General features: G+C 42.6%; 1 protein-coding gene across 1 annotated transcript in view; it reads left to right on the top strand.

The window, feature by feature from the left end:
- The first annotated feature begins 733 nt into the window (after nt 1–733).
- LGR5 (leucine rich repeat containing G protein-coupled receptor 5) overlaps nt 734–19,724 on the top strand; it is a 128,286-nt gene continuing 109,295 nt past the window's right edge. The window contains exon 1 of the mRNA XM_005896791.2: nt 734–1,169. Within this exon, the coding sequence (XP_005896853.1) occupies nt 958–1,169 (212 nt within the window). The 5' untranslated portion in view covers nt 734–957. The remainder of the gene's footprint in view (nt 1,170–19,724) is intronic.

The following is a 19,724-nucleotide window of genomic DNA, read 5'->3' as shown; positions in this document are numbered from 1 at the left end:
TTCACTAAAGGTGACTTCCAGAGGATCCTAAATCACTATTTAAAAAAGTCACTTGGACATCTAACCCCATGGGTTAGACAACATTGGAGTGCTTGCTCACGAGCTGTATTTATTTAGCGATTAGCCCAGCGTTTCGATTTTAGGGCAAAAGGCGAGCCAGATCGGGCGGCTTGAGGTAAGGATCAAAAAGGTCACCCATCTTTTTGCCTGAGGACGCTTGCCTCCTTACCCCGTTAAGTGTGACTCTTTTTCTGGATTGGATTTTTTTTTTCTTTTCCCCCCTTAGGTACTCTATGTAGCCCCTCCATTCTCGGAAGTGGGCGCTGGGGAAGCGTGCAGCATCCTTCGGCCCCTGCGTGTCCGTCTATACCCGTCTAAAGCAGGTCCCTTTTGGCTCCCGGCTCCGGGCGGCCCGGACGCGAGAGAGAATGGAGGCGGCCGGGGGCGGGAGGGAGCGGAGTCCCCGGCCTCTCACGCGGTGCGGAGCGCCGGGATCCGCGCCGGGGAGGCAGAGCCGGAGCGCTGAGGACTCTGCTGCACCTCGCGCCGCCAGCCGCCTCCCGCCGCGGAGCCGGGGAGGGAGGGAGGAGGTCGGAGGAGGGCCGCGGGGCCGGGCGGGGGCCGCCGGGCGGCCCGGCTGCGCTGACGTCACCGGGCGCGCGATTCGGGCTGGAGCGCTTTAAAACAGGAGCGTGCGAGCGGAGATGCTGCTCCGCACCGAGCAGGCAGCTGGCAACAGCAGCGCTCACGGCTCCTGCAGCGGCTGCAGCCAGGGCTGCTCCCGGACCCGCGCTGCGGCAGGGACCCGGCCGGGCCCCGCGGCGCTTCTCCTCGGCGGCCCCGCGCTGCCCGCGCCCGCGGAGCCGCAGAAGCCCGCCGAGCTGCTGCTGGCCCGCCACGGTCTGCAGCCCGGCCGACTCTCCCCTCTCGCCGTCGCGGTCCCGCTGCCCGGGCACCATGGACACCTCCTCGGTCGGCGTTCTTCTGTCCTTGCCGGTCCTGCTGCAGCTGGCGGCGGGGGGCGGCTCGCCCAGGCTCGGCACGCTGCTGCGGGGGTGCCCCGCGCACTGTCAGTGCGAGCCGGACGGCAGGATGCTGCTCAGGGTGGACTGCTCCGACCTGGGGCTTTCGGAGCTGCCCTCCAACCTCAGTGTCTTCACCTCCTACCTGTAAGTGCGCCCCGGCTGTGCTTCGGAAAGCGGGCAGAGGGAGGGAGGCAGGTGGGCCCTCCACCCGTTTTGGGGGCTCTTCGGCTCCCGCGTGCTCTGGAGGGGGCGAACGAGGTTGCCAAGGGCGTCTTGGTCAGGCGTGTTTGGGCCCCTGGGAAACGCACGTGTCTTGGGGTAGCGCGCCGACACTTTCCGGGCCCCGCAGAGAAACGGTGGCTCCAAGTGCAACCCCGGGGAAAGCGCTGGTGCGCTGCAGCTTTGCAGTCCAGATCTAGGCAGGTTGCCGCGCGAATTCCTCCGAGTGCAGGCATTTGTCTGCAATGTGCACATCTGTGCCCCTGAACCTGGAACCCAAGCTACCCAATTGGTCCCTGCCCCAACCTCCGCCTCCTTGTCCCGTCACGGTCCGCGAAGAGATGGGCTGGAAAAAGTTTCCCCAAAGGAGAACTCCAAGTTGTCCAGCTCCAAAGGAACTTATTCTTCATCCCTTGCGCGGTCGTGTGATGTAACCTTTATCAGTTCTGTTCTGTTCTTTCTACCCCCCCCCCCTTTTTTTAATGAAGTGATTAAAATGTGGCAACCACAAACCCCGATTAGAGCTGCCAGAACGTTATCTTTACCTTTGGCTGCCCGAGCCGCCCTTTGAAGTGCCCGCGGCCACTTTGTAATCTTTAACCATCTCCTCCTCCCGGGGAGAAAGGGAAGTGGGTTTAAGGCGGCGGAGCGGGTAAACAGCGGCGCCCACACCCAAGTGGAGACTTGAAGCACTCTGTCATCCCTCGGGGATCCTACCACCCCGTCTCCCCTCCCCCGCGCCCCCATCACAGATCCAAAGCCCCAGTTGCGGAGACGAGGCAGCGGCTCGTTTCTTAATTTTGTCTCCGGAAAATCCAGGCCTGGAGGGTAACAGGTGGCTGGGTGGATGAGGTGACCCAAGGGGACCCCGATTCTTGGGAACCGAGGCGACAACTGTCCATCTCCCCATCTGAGGCTCGCTGCCTTCAGGCAGAGAGACCCGAAGGAAAAGGGACCACTCGGGAAAAGAGGCACTCGTGACCGCAAGGTTACACGTCTGGGTTTTAACCCCAGGCACGCCGGTGAACCCACCCCAAACCCTGGCAATCCCAGTTTCGGCTTCTCTGATGTACCTTGGCAGGAGCAAACTGGAATGTTTGTGAACTTGGTCTTTCCTCTGTTTAGTTGTTTTCTGGAGGGAAGAAACATGAAGAGGCTTGCACAACGCTTTACACTAGATAGTGATTCTTTTTCTAGAGACAGAGTGAGGAAGAAAAAAAAATTCTTTTTTGCTTGCTTTGATTTTGTGTTGAAAGGGAGGGATTATCCTGCTAGATTTTAGTATTAGTAGATGGCAGTTCCCCTCCTCACCTACCATAAAACTATTTTGGCTGCTTTCCTTATCTGAAAAGATTATGGAATTAATCTATTTCCCCACAAGGTTTCCCTTCAGAGGCGCTCATTGCATGATGCAGTGATATTTCCACAGCAATGGAAATCCACTCCCCTAAGTGATCCTTCTCTTAAGAACTCACATTTCCTCCTCCTAAACAGCTCTCCGTACTACAAAGTAGTCTGTACTACTTAGCTCCAGTCTGGATTTAACTGCTAAGTTTAGTGTTTCAAGAATCACGTATTCTTCTGCATGGGGCATTTCTGTTAGTGGTTGGCAGTTGCATTCAAGAGCCTGGAACTGCTCTTGCCCGTCACCCTGAAGAAATTGGTTAAATACAAGGGAGGTGTGCAATCCCCCCAAACTCTTAACTATTTAAATCATACAGTTGTTAGAAAACTCCTTAAGCATAGGGAAAATAAATATCAGGACTTTTTTTTTCCCTCTCACTCATTTGTTGGGCTTCTGTTACTAAAAGCTGGCATTAGGGTTAGGGAATACTGCTTCCAGTCATTTCCCACATACCTCAAATGCATTTAACTGCTTCCTCCATGTGCTGGGGAGATCTGACTGCCACTGTTTCCTATCTTGCTATCATTATAGATAATCCCTCAGAGTTAAGATACCATTAGGAAGTTAATTGTCAGCTTTTTCTTGTGCTGTTTGATGACAACCTGTATCTGGCCTAAAGTGAAATTTCTCAGTGTTCTATATAATATTAAAACCCAGCGTGTCTGTGAAAAGTGTCACAGTGAATGCCAAATACTTGTATCTAATGGTTAACTTTTCAGGGAATGTGAGGGCTAAATGTAGAAATCAACCCTGAAGTAAATAACCAGACTGATGTTGTCCATAATGAGCAATTTTAGAATCTGGTCTCCTTATCTAAGACAAAATGCCAGAGGCCACTGGATGCTCTGCCTTAGTGGCTTGAGGGGTTTGGGGTTTGAGGGGTTTGTTTTGACAACCTCAGGAACTCTGCTGACATGAAGGGCAGACGGTGCCCTCTCTTGGTTACACCTAGCATTAAGTAACCATTTCTCCTTTGCTTGTGCACTCACACCCAAAGAGAAATCTTTATTTATTCATATCTGAATAAATAAGCTTGTATTTTACTGGTTATATTATTTTAGGAGATAACTTCTTTTTGCTCTTGAAAAGGAACATGAAGTTGTAGCCCGGCTCCACGGGGGGCCCAGTGGTAATGAAGCTTTGATGAGAAAGTTACTGTGTGCAAAGACTAACGTGAATGAGAGGCCATACTTCTGTCTCTTATTGTTTGTACTAAGTTATCACCATTTCTTTGAGTCAAAATGTTATCTCTTAATCTTCCTCCCCTCCCTAGAAGAGAACAAGCATTCCATTTTCTTCAAACAGCAAGTTGCAGCTGTACACATTTGGCAAATAGATTTGCCACAATCTGATAACTGGCTAGTCCAACCTGTAGGTAAGGAAAGTTTCCTAAACCTCTTTATAGGAGGTTAGAGTTATTTTTATACAGTTTTATAATCTTTCTTCCCCAGAAAAGCTAAACGTTAAGCCAGTCCAAACATTAATATTAACTCTCTTTTCTTACTGAACTGCGTTCTCCAGTGGATCTGTAATTGGACCACTGAACATGCGTGGTAGAAGCACTGGTAATTTTCAACCTTAACCTCTCTCTCTTATTCTCTCTCCCACTAATTATGTTCACCCAGCAGAAAATAAGGAACACACCAAGATTAAGACATAAAAACAGACAATAACTGTTTCCAGTGTTTAATACATCTCAACCTACCAGTAGTGATCTGTCAGAAATGAAGTAGTTCTAGCATCTAATCTTATAGATGAGTTGTTTTAATGCATCAAATTGGACATTTGTGCTAATAGGGTCTTAGAAGTAAGCTCTGTGTGCTGCTTTGATGTATCTTTCATCCAGTTAGTGTAGTATCCAAATAGAAAACTAAATCCTAATGAACTTCCTAATATAGTAAATATACTTTTCTTTATTCATCTAGAACAGTCATTTTATTTTTAAATGAAAACTCAGTTTTTTCCTGCAATTGCTTAAAAACATGAACATTTCAGCCACAGGCAAATACATGTCACATGAAACAAAGTTATCAGAAGAAAGAATTTTTTTTTTAATTTTATCAATTTGGTTACTTTTCTATATGTAACTTTCTAACAAAATTTAATTTTACACAATTGATAAAACTAGGTTTAATAAAAAACAATCAAAAACCTCGGTTATAACTAATTAGCGACGGCCCTAGTGTCATACATGTATTGAAAGCATTTAAGATACACTTTAAATTTAAAGAACCTTTTCAGAATCTTCCGTGAAAATTGTTTAATATGTTTCTACTTCCCTTCAAGCAAAGAAAACTATTTTAAATGAAGGAAATTTTTGTACTTTAGAGATGGTTGCAAAAGCCTTAATTGTTACAACAGTCTTAAAATTTAGGTCAGTTGCAAACTATAGTGTGCTCTAAAACCTACTTGCAAAATTCATTTAAAATATAATGATATCAGTTACTTTTCTGCATTTTAATATTCTTTCTTTTTCTCAAGGATGTCTGGGTTTTCCTAGTAGTGTTTTTGTTATGGGGGATAATTATTGAAACTAATTGACTGAGTTAGTCTGAGTGAATTTTTTTTTTTTTTTTGAGATAGTGTTTCTAATTCAAGCAATCTTAATGGTATAGATTTACAAAAAATATTTTACTGTGTTCAACACATACATGACAAAGTTTGTGTAACAATAATAAATTTTTACATATAATTAGCATAATCTTCTATCGGATCTTCAATCTTTTCTCTCTTTACATGTTTTCTTCAAAGTAAAGGTGGAATTCTGATCAGCAACAGAAGTGGCCATCACAAATGAGTTATTAATAGAAAACTGGAATCAAAAACTAACCTTTGTAATTAAATAAATGTATATTTTATTTTATTTTTTTTTAATGTATATTTTAATATGGAGAAGGAAATGGCAACCCACTCCAGTGTTCTTGCCTGGAGAATCCCATGGACGGAGAAGCCTGGTAGGCTGCAGTCCATGGGGTCCCACAGAGTCGGACACGACTAAAGCAACTGAGCAGGAGCAGCATATTTTAATAATGAAACCGTTCCTACTTGGATGTGCTTGAAAAAGCTTAGAAACACAAAACTAGTCTGTAATTTCTCAAAGTCAAGTTTTGAACTGTTTGATAGTTTTTAATTTCCAAAGCATGTAACTGTCAAAGGTATAGACATAATATCCAAGTAAACAATTAGGTCATAAAATTAAAGACATTGCAGAATATTTACAGTTTTACAACTGGCACCTAATATCTACTTACTTTAATAAAACATTTTTATATTTCTTCTATTGAATTTATACATGGAAGTAGTTTTAGCTATAAATTTAAGTATGTTTCCCATTAAACCAAATCATATACCGTAAGTTAGAAATGAAAAACAGTAGTGAGCACTGCATTGAGCAATTTTGTCAAGTAATTCTTTTGGTTTTATTCACTTATTTATATAAATTTAGAATAATGCTAAATGGAACATTTCCTTGTGAACACCCCCACAAATGGGTATTTCTGGTAAATTGAATTCTTCATGAGAAGGCAAATTCCTTCCTCTGAGATTCAACGTCCTCACTCCTGTTGCAATGTTTCACTTTATACAGTCTCATTTTGTAGTAGAAAGATGAATCAGACTGGCATTAGAGTCACTGCTGATAGATTACTTATCAAAAATAACAAGCTGATAATTTAGTCCTATTGCTATTTTTTATGTATCTTAGGATTTCATTTGTTAAATTACCCATGAATTCCAACCTACTACAACTCTTTGATTCCCAGATTCTATCAGCTTCAATCCACAGTTTTATTCAGTCGTCATAGATACCAACTACATGTTCAGTTTCACCCATGGAATTCCTTAGCTATGAGAAAAGGAGACACTGCGTAGGCTATACGGTGGAATGTTTCATAAATGTCTTCATAATGCAAAATTATTTTGTTTCTCCATAAATGACATAGTAGGAAGCAGGTTCATTCTTGAAATCTCTGGCATTTTTTCCCACTTCTTCAAGTTAATTTTTTTTTTTTTTTTGCACTGAGTCCAGTGGAAATGTCTTATTTGAAAGTAGTAGGTAGAAGAATGTTAATCATTTGATTTCAAAAAAATGGAATGTTATCTAGTAGTAATAGTAAAAGATGGTTAACAGGGTGTTCGAATTAGAAGGTTAATTCTTTTAATTAAAAAACCTTTAATTTTAATTGAGATATAATTGATCTATAACATTAGTGTCAAGTGTACAACATAATGATTCAATATTTGTATCCAATCATGATATGTAAGTCTATAGTAAGTCATAAGCCATAAGTCTATAGTAAGTCTAAGCCATAGTAAGTCTATCTAGCATCCATTAAGCACACCCTGGGTTAACTAAATATTTTTAAGATGCTTTGGAAGCAGGAGTCCTTTCTCATATCCTCGTTCTCAATATTTAAGGTGAATTGACACATCATTTATTTGATAAGATGAACTGACACATTATTTGATTCAGAATGGAGAATTATTTCAAGGTTTTATCTATTCAATATTTAAATCTCAATGTTTAATATGGGTCAGGGAAGCTGGAATTTACTTTGAACATATGCAAAAGAACCATCCATTGTCCATGAAACCATCTTCCTTAAAATTGGATGGATTAATTCTTCAGGAGGTAATGATGGGCTCTCTTAACTTCAGGGTTTATCTTCCTCCCTAGACTGTGAGCTCCTCCAGGCTAGGAAATTTTTCACTTTATTTCCCAAGTGCTCAGACCAGTACCTGGCAATTAAGGGATGCTCAGTAAATACTTGTAATGTTGAATTGAATAGAATTGGCTGAACCAGCTGCTGAAATCCTAATGGCTAAAAGGGCTCAGAGAAAGATGATAATTACTTGTCTGCAAGTAACAGAAAAACACAAATCTGCTAGTATCCCACAATTACAGCTCAGCCCCATTGGAAATATAGTTAAATTGTACTTATCTTAAATGATGCTACGAGTTGTTTAACAGACAGACCAGAATTTACATGTCTAAATTACTTTATTATTGTAATAACAATAATTATAACAGCTGACATTTATATTATTCTTTCTGAGTGCCTGGCATTATGGGGCTACTTTACTCAATCCCATGCCCCTCAACAACCTTCTGACACGGATACTATTCTCATACCTGTCTCGAGTGGCCTGTTAGCTTATTGCAAGACTGTTTCCAAGGCTCAAAATGTTTTAGGGCCTCTTTGAAATTGTCTTTTATCAGAAAACAAGGGAACCAGCCTTCTAATGTGTAGTTATGCCTCACAGTAATTGTAATTAGTGCTGAAATGCTTTGGCACATTTTTCTTCTTAGGAACATAACTTATGAAGCCCCCATATGAGAAATATTTCTTCAAGGAATCCTAGGAAATGTAGTCTTTGGTTTTTGATAAGATGAGAATAATATTATATAGCTTAGGGCCAATATATTAAGTTTAGTAGCTACCTTTTCCTATATCCACAGAACCTATTTCTCTGATCTCCAAGTCAAAGATAAATGGTGGTGGTGCCCAAGTATTATAAAGAGTGATCAACTGACTAATAACTTCCAAGTTGAAAATGAAACTCTTTTTTTCTATGACCAGATCTGTGCATCAAATAAAGTAGCTAACTTCTTTGAAACTATATCTCAATTCCGAGAGATGTGAGAGCAGTGTATCCATAGAGCTGATTCACTTTGCTGTACGGTAGGAACTAACACAATATTGCAAAGCAACTGTACTCCAATCAAAATTAGTTTTTTAAAAAGAGACATGAACTTTCTTAATAGGCCAATTTTATTTAAGTTTGTGTTTACCTTCAAAACTGGTAAGATAAGATGAATTGACACATCATTTATTTGGTTCAGAATAGAGAATTATTTCAAGGTTTTATCTACTTACCAATCACTATGTAAACTCTGCATGGTTTAACAATTAAGCCAGTGAGACAGACTTCTGTGTAAATTAAAAATCTGGATAAGACAGAGAAAAGTCCCTTCCTTCAAACAAAGAAGAACTGAACTATCCATTTAGTTTCTTCAGTCCTTCCATTCATTTGCTGCTATAAACCTATGTGTTAATCATTTATTATATTACAAAGTCGACATGAAAAACCAATAGTTGACCAATTAATTATAAAGCATATTCAGCATAAAGAACATCTCCTCAACTAAGAACTGATGTTTAGAAAATTTAGGTTACTTTGAGATGCAATCTCTAAAAACTCTTACAATAGTATGCTTGACTTCAGTTTTCTATGAACAATAATAATTTTAAAATTATAGCAGATACAAACTACTATATATAAGATAGGTAAGCAACAAGATCCTACTGAATAGAATGGGAGCTATATTCAGTATCTTGTAATAAACCATAATGGAAAAGAATATGAAAAAGAATGTATATGTAAAAATTTATTCAGCAATCCCTAATTGTCAAGTGTCTCATTTTTAACATATGCACATTTTTCCATGTTCATTTTGTCCTTCTTTACTACAGGAGTTTGGCTTCACCTTCTAACAGAGACTGTAATGGTCAAGGAGAAAGAAAGCCATCTCACATGCATGTTACACACACACACACACACACACACACACACACACACAGCAACACTCCAGTAAGAAACAGTTTCCTTTGTGCCACTTGCTCGGTGGAATGGGTGGAAATGATACACACTGACATGGCCTGGCAGTGGAGGGCCAGCCCTTTTCAGGGGAGAGACGAGGAGCTGCCTGTGAAGGCACCTTCAGTTCGCTTCAGAAGCTGAAATGCAGAAGACAATTGTCCTGGCACTGGGAGCCCAGCTCCAGCTGAGAACGCGTGCACCGAGCTGACCTTGCTCATCAGCCTGCCAGCTGGGATTAAGCTTTCCTCAAGTGGTCCCTTGTTAGTCCAGCCTTTTCCCCAGTGTTGCTCATCTTTCACTACTGGAAGCCAAGTGTTTCAAACTGTTACTCAATTTTGCAGCCAAATTCCTTTATTTTCTCCTCCACCTCCTCTTCTGTCCTCTCTCTGTCTGTCTCTCTCTCTCACACATACACACCAAATGATGACTAATCTTACATGCATGCTTTCCTTTCCAAAGTCCACATTAAGAAGAGAATCTAAGAATTTTTGTTTCACTAAAAAAAAAAAAAACTAGTAAATATTCTTGTGCTCCTTTTTTTTTTTTTTTTTTGAAACCTTGATTAAGTAGAACAGGGACCTCTACAAAAGATGTCTCTGCAAAAATAACCTTCCTTTGATCAAAAAAGCCACAAAAGTGTACTTCTCAGGAAAGTACAAAACCACACATGATCTCAAGTGGAAAAAATATAAAGAATTTGCTGAATTTTTAACCTTAGCACATAACAAAGATATTATTTTAAAGTCGGCTGGTTAATGTGGGCTGTGTTAGAACTTTCATTGTGTTACGTTTGGGTTTACCCAGTGTTATTTTAATGAGTTTATTGGGTTCGACACACAAAACACCACATGGCGCTTAAAGGATTTCGGTTATAAATTTTCTTGTGAGGCACTTACTTGAAGGAACTCTGTTACATAATCCACTGGTCTTTAAATCTATCAGCATGAAAATAGCCTTTCACTCTTTACATACATAAAAGATTATTTAGCTATAAAAACCAAATAAAAATTTCCATGGAAGGAGCTACATTCCTTAATGTGTATTAATTAAGGTTTTCACAATAAGCATTATTTCCCTGTGAGTGTTGAATGACTCTACAGGATGAGTTTGGAGTCTTCTAGTAAAGACTGAAAGAAGAAATCTCCCTCTTTATTTTCTCTTCTTATTTCCTGTCCTGAAGGGACCCTTAGACCTGCCTGCATTTCACCATAGATGTACTCTATAATTAGCGGTGTTAACTGCCCAATAGAGTAAAACCAAAAAAAAATAGCAAGTGAGATGGAAAAATAAGTGGGGAAATCGGCCACTCGAAGAAACTACCCAGACAGAACAGAGAGAGACGGCAAGCCCTAAACAGACATTCAGCCTCGGATGGTACCCTTCCCTTGGGTTTCTCTTGATGCTTCTCCATCCCTCTGTATCAGACAGTATCAGAGGAGGACTGACGGACACGTCTCCCTTAATGCAGACACTGTCCCCTGCCAGGACTGCAATCTACAAGATGAAGGGAAGTTTAGAAAGAAGAATCACAGGGATTAAAGTTATCAACCCTAAGCACACCAAAATTGGGGTCTTTGATTTTAAATTGAGGAAGCCACATTACTGTCGCTTTGGTGGGAGACCTGAACTCACTGAAGCCCCCATACCCCAGCAGCTGTTGTTCTCTGGGGCTCTGTGCAGTGGAGTCCAGGAGGAAGTTCAAGATCTTTTTTTCATTGAGTCTTCAAGCTCGAGTAACAAAAGGAAATCCCAGTTGAACCAGATTCTCCCAGGGTGTAAGCCAATCTCATTTGAAGATCTCAAGTTTTAGCAACATGATTAACTGACAGGATCCACCTTCCACCCTGAAGCTGCTGACCTTGAGCATAATGTCCACTGCCCCAGGGTCTTGTAACAGTGAGAAGTGTCAGATGGATACAGTCTGGTCCCAAATAACTATTACATAGTAATTTGAAGCCCCCTTTGCCTTAGCAGTAGGAACTCCTCAGAACACAGTTAATTGTATAAAGGGAAAAGAAAGGCTGATTTGTGGAGATTTATATTAAGTACGGCAAAATTAATTCAGAGGTTGAGCGAATAGCTAACTACATTTAGAGTAAGTTCTACTGTAAAGAACTAAAAGGATTAATCTTTTATCCAAAATTACCAGAATTAGTAAGCTGTATACCTAAGGTCACATTACATAGTGCAAAATTGAAATTTAATCATGATTGCTAGAGTATTACCCTAATTGCCCAAATAAACAGAATTAAAATCACTTGGATGGATTGCAGAGGTTTTTGAAGAGTCAAAAGCTGTATCTAACCATAGGCTTTAGAATAGAAAAGACCTTCAGTTTAGTTCAGTTCATTCGCTCAGTTGTGTCTGACTCTTTGCAACCCCATGAATTGCAGCATGCCAGGCCTCCCTGTCCATCACCAACTCCCGGAGTTCACTCAAATCCACGTTCATCGAGTCGGTGATGCCATCCAGCCATCTCATCCTCTGTCGTCCCCTTCTCCTCCTGCCCCCAATCCCTCCCAGCATCAGAGTCTTTTCCAATGAGTCACCTCTTCGCATGAGGTGGCCAAAGTACTGGAGTTTCAGCTTTAGCATCACTCCTTCCAAAGAACACCCAGGACTGATCTCCTTCAGAATGGACTGGTTGGATCTCCTTGCAGTCCAAGGGACTCTAAAGAGTCTTCTCCAACACCACAGTTCAAAAGCATCAATTCTTCGGTGCTCAGCTTTCTTCACAGTCCAACTCTCACATCCATACATGACTACTGGAAAAACCATAGGACCTTAGAGTTGCCCTAATCCAAAACCTTCATTTCCACAGATGATGAAATTCATGTTCATAAGAGGTAAACAACATGCCCCAAATCACATAGGTGGTGAAGACGGGATTGGAACCCAAGTCTCCCAGAAACTTCAGTTGAATGATTCTTTTTTTCACGTTTTTGCGCCAACACCAGATACCCAGGTGAATTCTAAATACTCCATTAGTTCTCTAGATGTTGCCAAGTATCCTGTTGTTTATGCATGATACATGTTCATTTCTAGGTGTGTGCTTGAATCTTAACCCAATAAGATTTTGTTCCATTGCAGATACAGATGAAGTCCTCTCTCACCTAAAAATCTGTATGGCAGAGAGAAACAATCAGGTTTAATTTGAGGAATAAACAATGTCCCAAGTTTCAGTTCATGGTCAGTAAACACGTCTTTATTGTCATTTAAATTTCACTTGGGATTTTAATTTGACCAAATTCAGGTTACCTTCGTATCTGTTGTGCCTGTTCCCTTTCTCCTCTAGCCCTAAAATTCAGGTTCTCCTGATTTTTTGTGTGGATAACTGTTGCAGTCTCCTGTGTTGGTTTGCATAGAGCCCCACAACACACACGCACTCCCTGCCACCCCATGAGTTTGTCCAGGAGGCAAGTCTGTTCATGTCCCCTTTCCAGTCCTTTAGTGGTTTCCCGTGGCTTTCACAGTAAACTTTAACTCCTTAGTTTAACCTACAGAATCACCGTGTCGCGCCTCATCCCCCACCGACAGACTCTGTTGTCAGCCCTCCCCTTCTCAGTCCCATGTCCTCCGGTCTCCAGCCATATCCAACTACATCCTGTCGTTTCCCTGTTTCAGGCCTCCAGCTTCTCAGATGTGTCTGTCTCTGCTTGGAATGCCTTTCTTCTTCTTCATCTTCACAGCTTCTGTGAGTCTTCCCATATTCAGTTTAAGCATCACCTCCTCTAGAGAGTTTTCCGTGACCCGCCAGTCCCTGGTGCTTCCACATCATGCTGAGCCCAGCTCTGTCCCAGCACACATCTCTCATGATTACCGTGCTCGATCTGTTCTCACTACTGGACTCCATATACCCCTTGATTCTCTTAGAGCAAAGAAGAAAGGAGTCTCCCTGGATTAGAACACAGAATCTCTATGTACCAACCATGGTTTTCATTTTCTGTATTTTATGATGCTTTGTTATCTTGGGCCCTTGCATACCCAGGAGGGACAGAAGGGCTATCTAATCTTGGAGATAGCAGCAGCAACTCCCCTGTAAGTGTGCCTTTCATGTGCAAACCAAGCAACACAAGCCCACACCCCACCACCTTCTTTATCAGGCTCTTGCAGGGATTTTACCCTCTAGGTCAATATTTCCTGCACTAATCCCCCCTGGGCCAGGTACCAGATAACTCGGGGCCACAGCTACACCTTGAGCCTGATGATATTATGCAAACTAGCCGATTTCAAGTCTGCATATCCTGCTCATTCTTCCCATGGGAATCACGATAAAGGCTCTAGCCCCTGCTTTCTTCCCTCTCCTTCTATCACCCATGTGGTCCTGACCCGATACGTCTGCCTGCTCTTAGCAACATGCATGCTAAGTTGCTTCAGTCGTGTCTGACTCTTTGCGATGCTATGGACTGCAGCCCACTAGGCTCCTCTGTCCATGGGATTCCCCAGGCAAGAATTGGAGTGGGTTGCCATGTCCTCCTCCAGGGGATCTTCCCGACCCAAGGATCAAACACACATCTCCTGTGTCTCCTACACTGCAGGCGGATTCTTTGCCCCTGAGCCACGGGGGGAAGCCTGGCAACCGTGAATGACAAGCTGTCTTTTGCTAGCAGTCATCTTGAGGTCTAAGGGCAACACCATACCTGAATAACATGAAAACCTACATCTCCAAACCCTTTTGCCCCTGCACGCCTGTACCTGGTCAGCTTCAGAAGCGGCTGCAGCTGCGGCGCACTTGAGGGAGAGTCGGCCCAGTTTTCTCTCTTTAGGGGACCCACCCTATTCCCTTAAACACTGCATAAGGCTTGTCTGTCATCCATGCCTAAGATATAAGGTGCCGTCAAATGTGTAACAGGGAGATGAGCTGATAGAATCTCCTGTATAATCTTATAATGTGGTGACCAAGAAATACTTCCCTCTAAACTTGGCAGGCTGCCTTGTTTGTAAATTCCCAAGACAGAAAAAAAAAAAAAAAAAAATCAGAACGTGCTCTTTAGGGGAGACTTTCCTGGTGACCCAGTGGCTGGGACTCCAGGCCCCCAGTGTAGGGAGCCTGGGTTCGGTCCCCGGTCAGGGCCCCACATGTCACAGCTAAAGAGTCCACCTGCCACAGCGAGGATGGAAGGTCCCAAGTGCTGCAACTAAGCCCTGGCACAGCTGAATGAATAAAATGTTTTTTGCAGTGCTTTTTAACACTCTTACCGCCTGTGTTTTCATATGAGTCTCCTAAAAGTTATGAATATCCCTATTTTAGAAATTAGAACACCTTTTGACAAAGCTCACAGCCTCGTCTTGAATAACGTGAGCAGCTTACTCCGGATCTCAGTTTTCTCATCTGTAAAATGGCAACAATAATGGCATTTACCTCACTGAATTGTTGTGACAGCTGGTAAACTAACAGATGTAAAAAATTTTCCATCGTACCTCCCATGTGGCCCACGCATAAAACATTAAGTGCTGTTGGTTTTGTTGGTCACGGTGGTACAGTTGGTATAACACTAAACCCACCTTTTTCAAATATGCAGTGTCACCTCTTACTGTTATCCACCTCAAAAAAATAGCTGTCCATGGGCCTAAAATGTTACAAGTGTAACTGCAGTTTTCATTAAACAATATTTTTTAATGTTAAAAACAAAAGAACAAGGTGCTTACTAGGTACAAGAGCAGGGGAAGCTTGAAATGAGTAAGACATCACCCACTACCTGTTCAGGTAAAAAGATTTCCATGTATGTATGTATGTATTTGGCTATGCCAAGTCTTAGGTGCAGTATTCGCGATCTTCAGTTGGCAGCATGTGAGATCTGGTTCCCTGACCATGGATTGAATCCGGCCCCCGCACTGGGAGCTTTGAGTCTGAGCCGCTGGACCACCGGGAAAGTCCCCAAGTAAAAAGATACTAACTTTCAGCTCCGATTTTTTGTATCAAATAGATAAAAGATTCCGTGTATTGCATGGTGTTCCTATTTTCACGGGTGTGTGAGTGTTGTAGACCCTGCACGAGCCTCCGGGTGGGCCATTGAGTGCAGGCTTCATCACAGACTGTGAGCACATGGCCCAGTGTGAGGGGTGCACTTCTCCAACACCATGTCATGGATGGCCCACAATTTGTGGTCCTGGGTTTGAGTTGCTTTTATCCTCTTCCTTCTTGTCACCCATCCTCACAATTTTCCCTGAGTATGTGGGGAAAATTGAGTTTGATAACTTCTTGGACATTCAGAAGCTCACATCCCAGCAGTGGTCTTGCTGTGGCAGAAGGGGAGAGATGATAGATGCAGGGGACTTGGAGGAGAGGGGAGCCCAGCCTTTCCTCAGAGCCAAAGACGCACTCAGGGAAACAACAAATTGTCAACACAACAGATGTGTTTTTTTAATATTAACAACTGAAAAAATAATTCTACTCTAAGGAGATAAAAGCTGATTTAAGGAATATGCTTATGTCTACCTGAAATTATCTTCAAAAGAGTTGAACTTTCACGAGGAATTTCAGTAGCTGTCTTTGGTGAAGAAGCAATTGGTTCAGTGCAATTAATTACAGGAAGGATCTTTGCAGTCAGTGATGACAATGAGACTAAAATTATTTCCTGGGGACTCTTGGATACCAGTGACGTGAATCTGGGAGTGGGGGAGGGACTCAGGTTAAATAAGGGGTCAGAGCACCACCAAGCTTGTATTTAAGCAGGAGGCCTCTGGAATTAGGCCCAGTGATCCCCAGCAGAGAGGGGAGATGGGCAATGGGTGGGAGGTTACTGGACCAGAGAGTCTTTAACTCTGCTGGATGAGCCCATGTCTCCATCTCTCCAGATGCTCGGCACCCCTCTGCAGAAAGAGCAAGGCTTTACCCCTGACCAGTGAAATTAAGAGAGCAGGTCTGAAAGGGGAAATCTCCCCTGTAGGAATACTTTTCTCTCTTACAATATGTGAAAAGACGATTCTGGAATTCTCAAGTGTCTACTGAATCACTAAAGTAAGAAACTGATGTATTTTGCAGCCCCAAATCCAATACGAGAGGAAATTTCAGACAGACCTTATGTGTTATCCAGCAGCACAGATTGAAGAAGTGGGATCCGTCAGCCCAGCTTCATTAAGCAGTTTAAATAATCACTAAACCAAGGGGGATTAGAAGGCAGCAAAAGTCAAACAATTTCAAATTAAATGTCAGAAGGGTCTATCTGTTAGGTAAAGCAAAGTTCTTTAGGTGGAGGGGGAATAAGAAGAAAATGACAGTCCAGAGGAAACCGTGGCAAATAAGAAAAGAGTTTTTACAGTGGTGAGGTTCCCAAATGGTTCAGTGGTAAAGAATCTGCCTGCTAATGCAGGAGCCACAAGAGACACAGGTTTGATCCCTGGGTCAGGAGGATCTCCTGGAGAAGGAAATGGCAACCCACTCCAGTATTATTGCCAGGAAAATCTCATGGACAAAGCAGCCTGGTGGGCTACAGTCCATGGGATCACAAAGAGTCGGACACCACTGAACTCCTGAACATGCACACGCAAGAGAGACTCAAAGGTGAGGTGAATTGCAGGACCACAAGGAGAGTGAGACCAGAGGACGAGCTGCCCAGTGTTGCAGAGACCCTGGCTACTGTCTCTACTGTGAGGTTGACTCAGCCAAAGGGTAGCGTTCAGTCCTTCAAGGGTCTATACACACACACGTACACGGGCACATCTCTGCATTTATACAATGGACACTCATTTTGAAAACAACCTCCAAATCTCAAAATACATGTATCTACTCTATCTAGAAGGCAGCTGACACACTGCTAGGAGCTGAGAAATCATAACATCACAATGCAGCAAAACCAAAGAAAGTCAACCATAATTGGAAAAAACACATGTACCCCAATGTTCATTGGAGCACTATTTAAAATAGCTAGGACATGGAAGCAACCTAGATATCCATCAACACATGAACAGATAAAGAGGCCATGGTACATATATACAGAGGAATATTACTCGGCCATAAAAAAGGAACTCATTTGAGTCAGTGTTAATGAGGTAGATGAACCTAAAGCCTATTATACAGAGGGAAGTAAGTCAGAAAGCGGAAAACAAATATCACATATTCATGCGTACAGATGAAATCTCAAAAGATGGTACTCATGAGCCTATTGCAGTGCAGCAGTGAAGACACAGACAGGGGACAGACGCACGGAAAACGAGGGGGTGGGGGGGAGGGTAGGATGCATGGAGAGAGCAGCGCAGAAACACACGCACTAACGCGTGCAAAATAGAGAGCCAGTGGGAATGTGCTATATGACTCAGGGAACCCAAACCAGGTTCCGTGACAACCTAGAGGGGTTGGGTGGGTTGGGAGCTGGGAGGGAGGCTTTAGAGGGAGGGGACATATGTATATCTATGGCTTATCCATGATGTACGGCAGAAACCAACACGATATTGTAATTATCCTTCAATTAAAAATAAGGAAAAAAAACCCTGAAACATGCAGAGGAGCAGTGCTCTAGATTAGAAGTCTAGATCCATGGTTCTCAAGCTTGTCAACAGCTCAGCTTCACATGACACCTCGTGGGAGCTATCTCCAGGCCCAGCTCACACACCAAGCTAAACTAAATCAGAATCTCTGAGGGAAGAAGCTAGGCATCGGAATGATTTTTCACTCCCCAAGGCAAATGGGAGGTTTCTACACACCCACAGCCAAAGCCATTTTGTGCAGCAAATCTAGGCTTCCCTCATAGCTCAGTCCATAAAGAATCCGCCTGCAATGCAGGAGACAAGGGTTTGATTCCTGGGTCAGGAAGATCCCCTGGTGAAGGAAGTGGCAACCCACTCCAGTATTCTTGACTAGAGAATCCCATGGACAGGGGAGCCTGTACAGTACAGTCCATGAGGTTGGTCGCAAGACTTGGACACGACTGAGTCACTTTTACTCACTGAAGGCAAATGCAACAGGCAGTCAATTTTGAGGACCCCTGGTCTAGGTCTAGCTAGCCCACTCACGAGCCATTGAATCTCCATAAGAGGCAGAAGCTCCCTGACTCAGTTTTCACATCTGTAAAGCAAGAGAAATGCGCACATGCTCAGAGCTTGCTCCTAGTTCGATCATTCTGAGTCCATCAGCTTGACATGTGAGGGTATTGTCCTAGGGCAGGTGTACCAGTCTTGAAGAAAATGGGAGGTTTCTACATACCCACAGTCAAGCCCATTTTGTGCAGCAAATCTGGGAACATTGTTTACTCTCCCACAGTGAGCGTTACTTAAAATGACTTTATTTGTTTTACAGTTTAGAGGGCCTCTGTAGGTAGCCTCAGGAGCCTATTCATTTCATTAACATTAAATCAACAAGCAGACCTTCTTTCTGCCTCTCTCAAGCAGGATTAATGGATTTTGGCATGATTTGTGCATCTAGCAGCAAAACCTCGTGCTGAGAGAGCTAGCAGGCTTGACTAATTCCCAGCAGTGCTAACTTCATAAACTTACTTTAAGCTTTTAACTTTGACTGAAGATTAAAGGTAATGACTTCACGCTGTTACATGTGAATGCATGATATTCAGGATGCATAGGAAAACTATACAAAATGACAAACTTTGATGAACTAACATTATATGTGTTTGCATGCATATGTATGTGTATAGCTACATGGTTTATATGCTTATGAAATACTCAATTCTGTGATGTAAAAAAAGATCTTCTAAAACACTGAGATTCACCTAATAAGTAATAATCATTACACTAAACAGGGTGTTGACAGGTGCATATGTAAAGTGCAAACATGAGAACCTATAATTAGAATATCATAAATACACTAATAGAAGGCCCAGTGTTGTGAGAAGCTGTAACATGATGGACTGTTGACTCTGAATAATTTTCTAAGAAGCAAAATGATTCTACTCTCTGAGACCAGTTATCACCTATAAAGAATCCTCCATACAACCACACTTATCCCTTTTTTTTCTTCCAGACAGTCTTAAATTCAAAATTCAGAGAGGTCTGCATGAAGAAAAGAGAGAAAAGGGAAAAATACAATATTTCCAGCCCATCTGACAAGACTACATAAAAAGCTTTTGATCAAAGGGTCTTAAGTACACTTTACTGGTGTGACAAACAACATTTTTATCCCTTTATTAGATTTATTTTCTTCTGAAAACTGCAGTGACCAGGGTATGGTTTGTGAAAGAAAGCTGGCAGGGTTGTGTTCTTTGATTCCTAATTAACACCTTCAGTCTCAAAGGAGAACCAGCAGAAATACCATAAAGTGTTGCAGCTGCATCGTGATTCCGCTTGGTTGGTTTGCTAAAAGTCGGCTGGGCATCGGCAGCTGCAATAAAGAGAAAGCTCAATGGATGTTTTGTATTGTGTCCACTGAAGTGAAAGAAGGCAACCATTTTAATTTTCAAATGGGCAGCTGCAGAGGGAGGTTTAAATGGAGCTAAATACAAGATTTACTGTTAATTTATAGTAAATAAAATAAAATCCAACTTTCAAGTTTTTATGATCATATAGGAATTTTAGTGAGAAATTAC

Source organism: Bos mutus, chromosome 5 (genome assembly GCF_027580195.1).
Source record: "Bos mutus isolate GX-2022 chromosome 5, NWIPB_WYAK_1.1, whole genome shotgun sequence".
In the NCBI taxonomy this organism is placed as follows: Eukaryota; Metazoa; Chordata; class Mammalia; order Artiodactyla; family Bovidae; genus Bos; species Bos mutus.
Note: the sequence above shows the minus strand (reverse complement) of the source record. Positions and strands in the feature narration are given on the sequence as shown.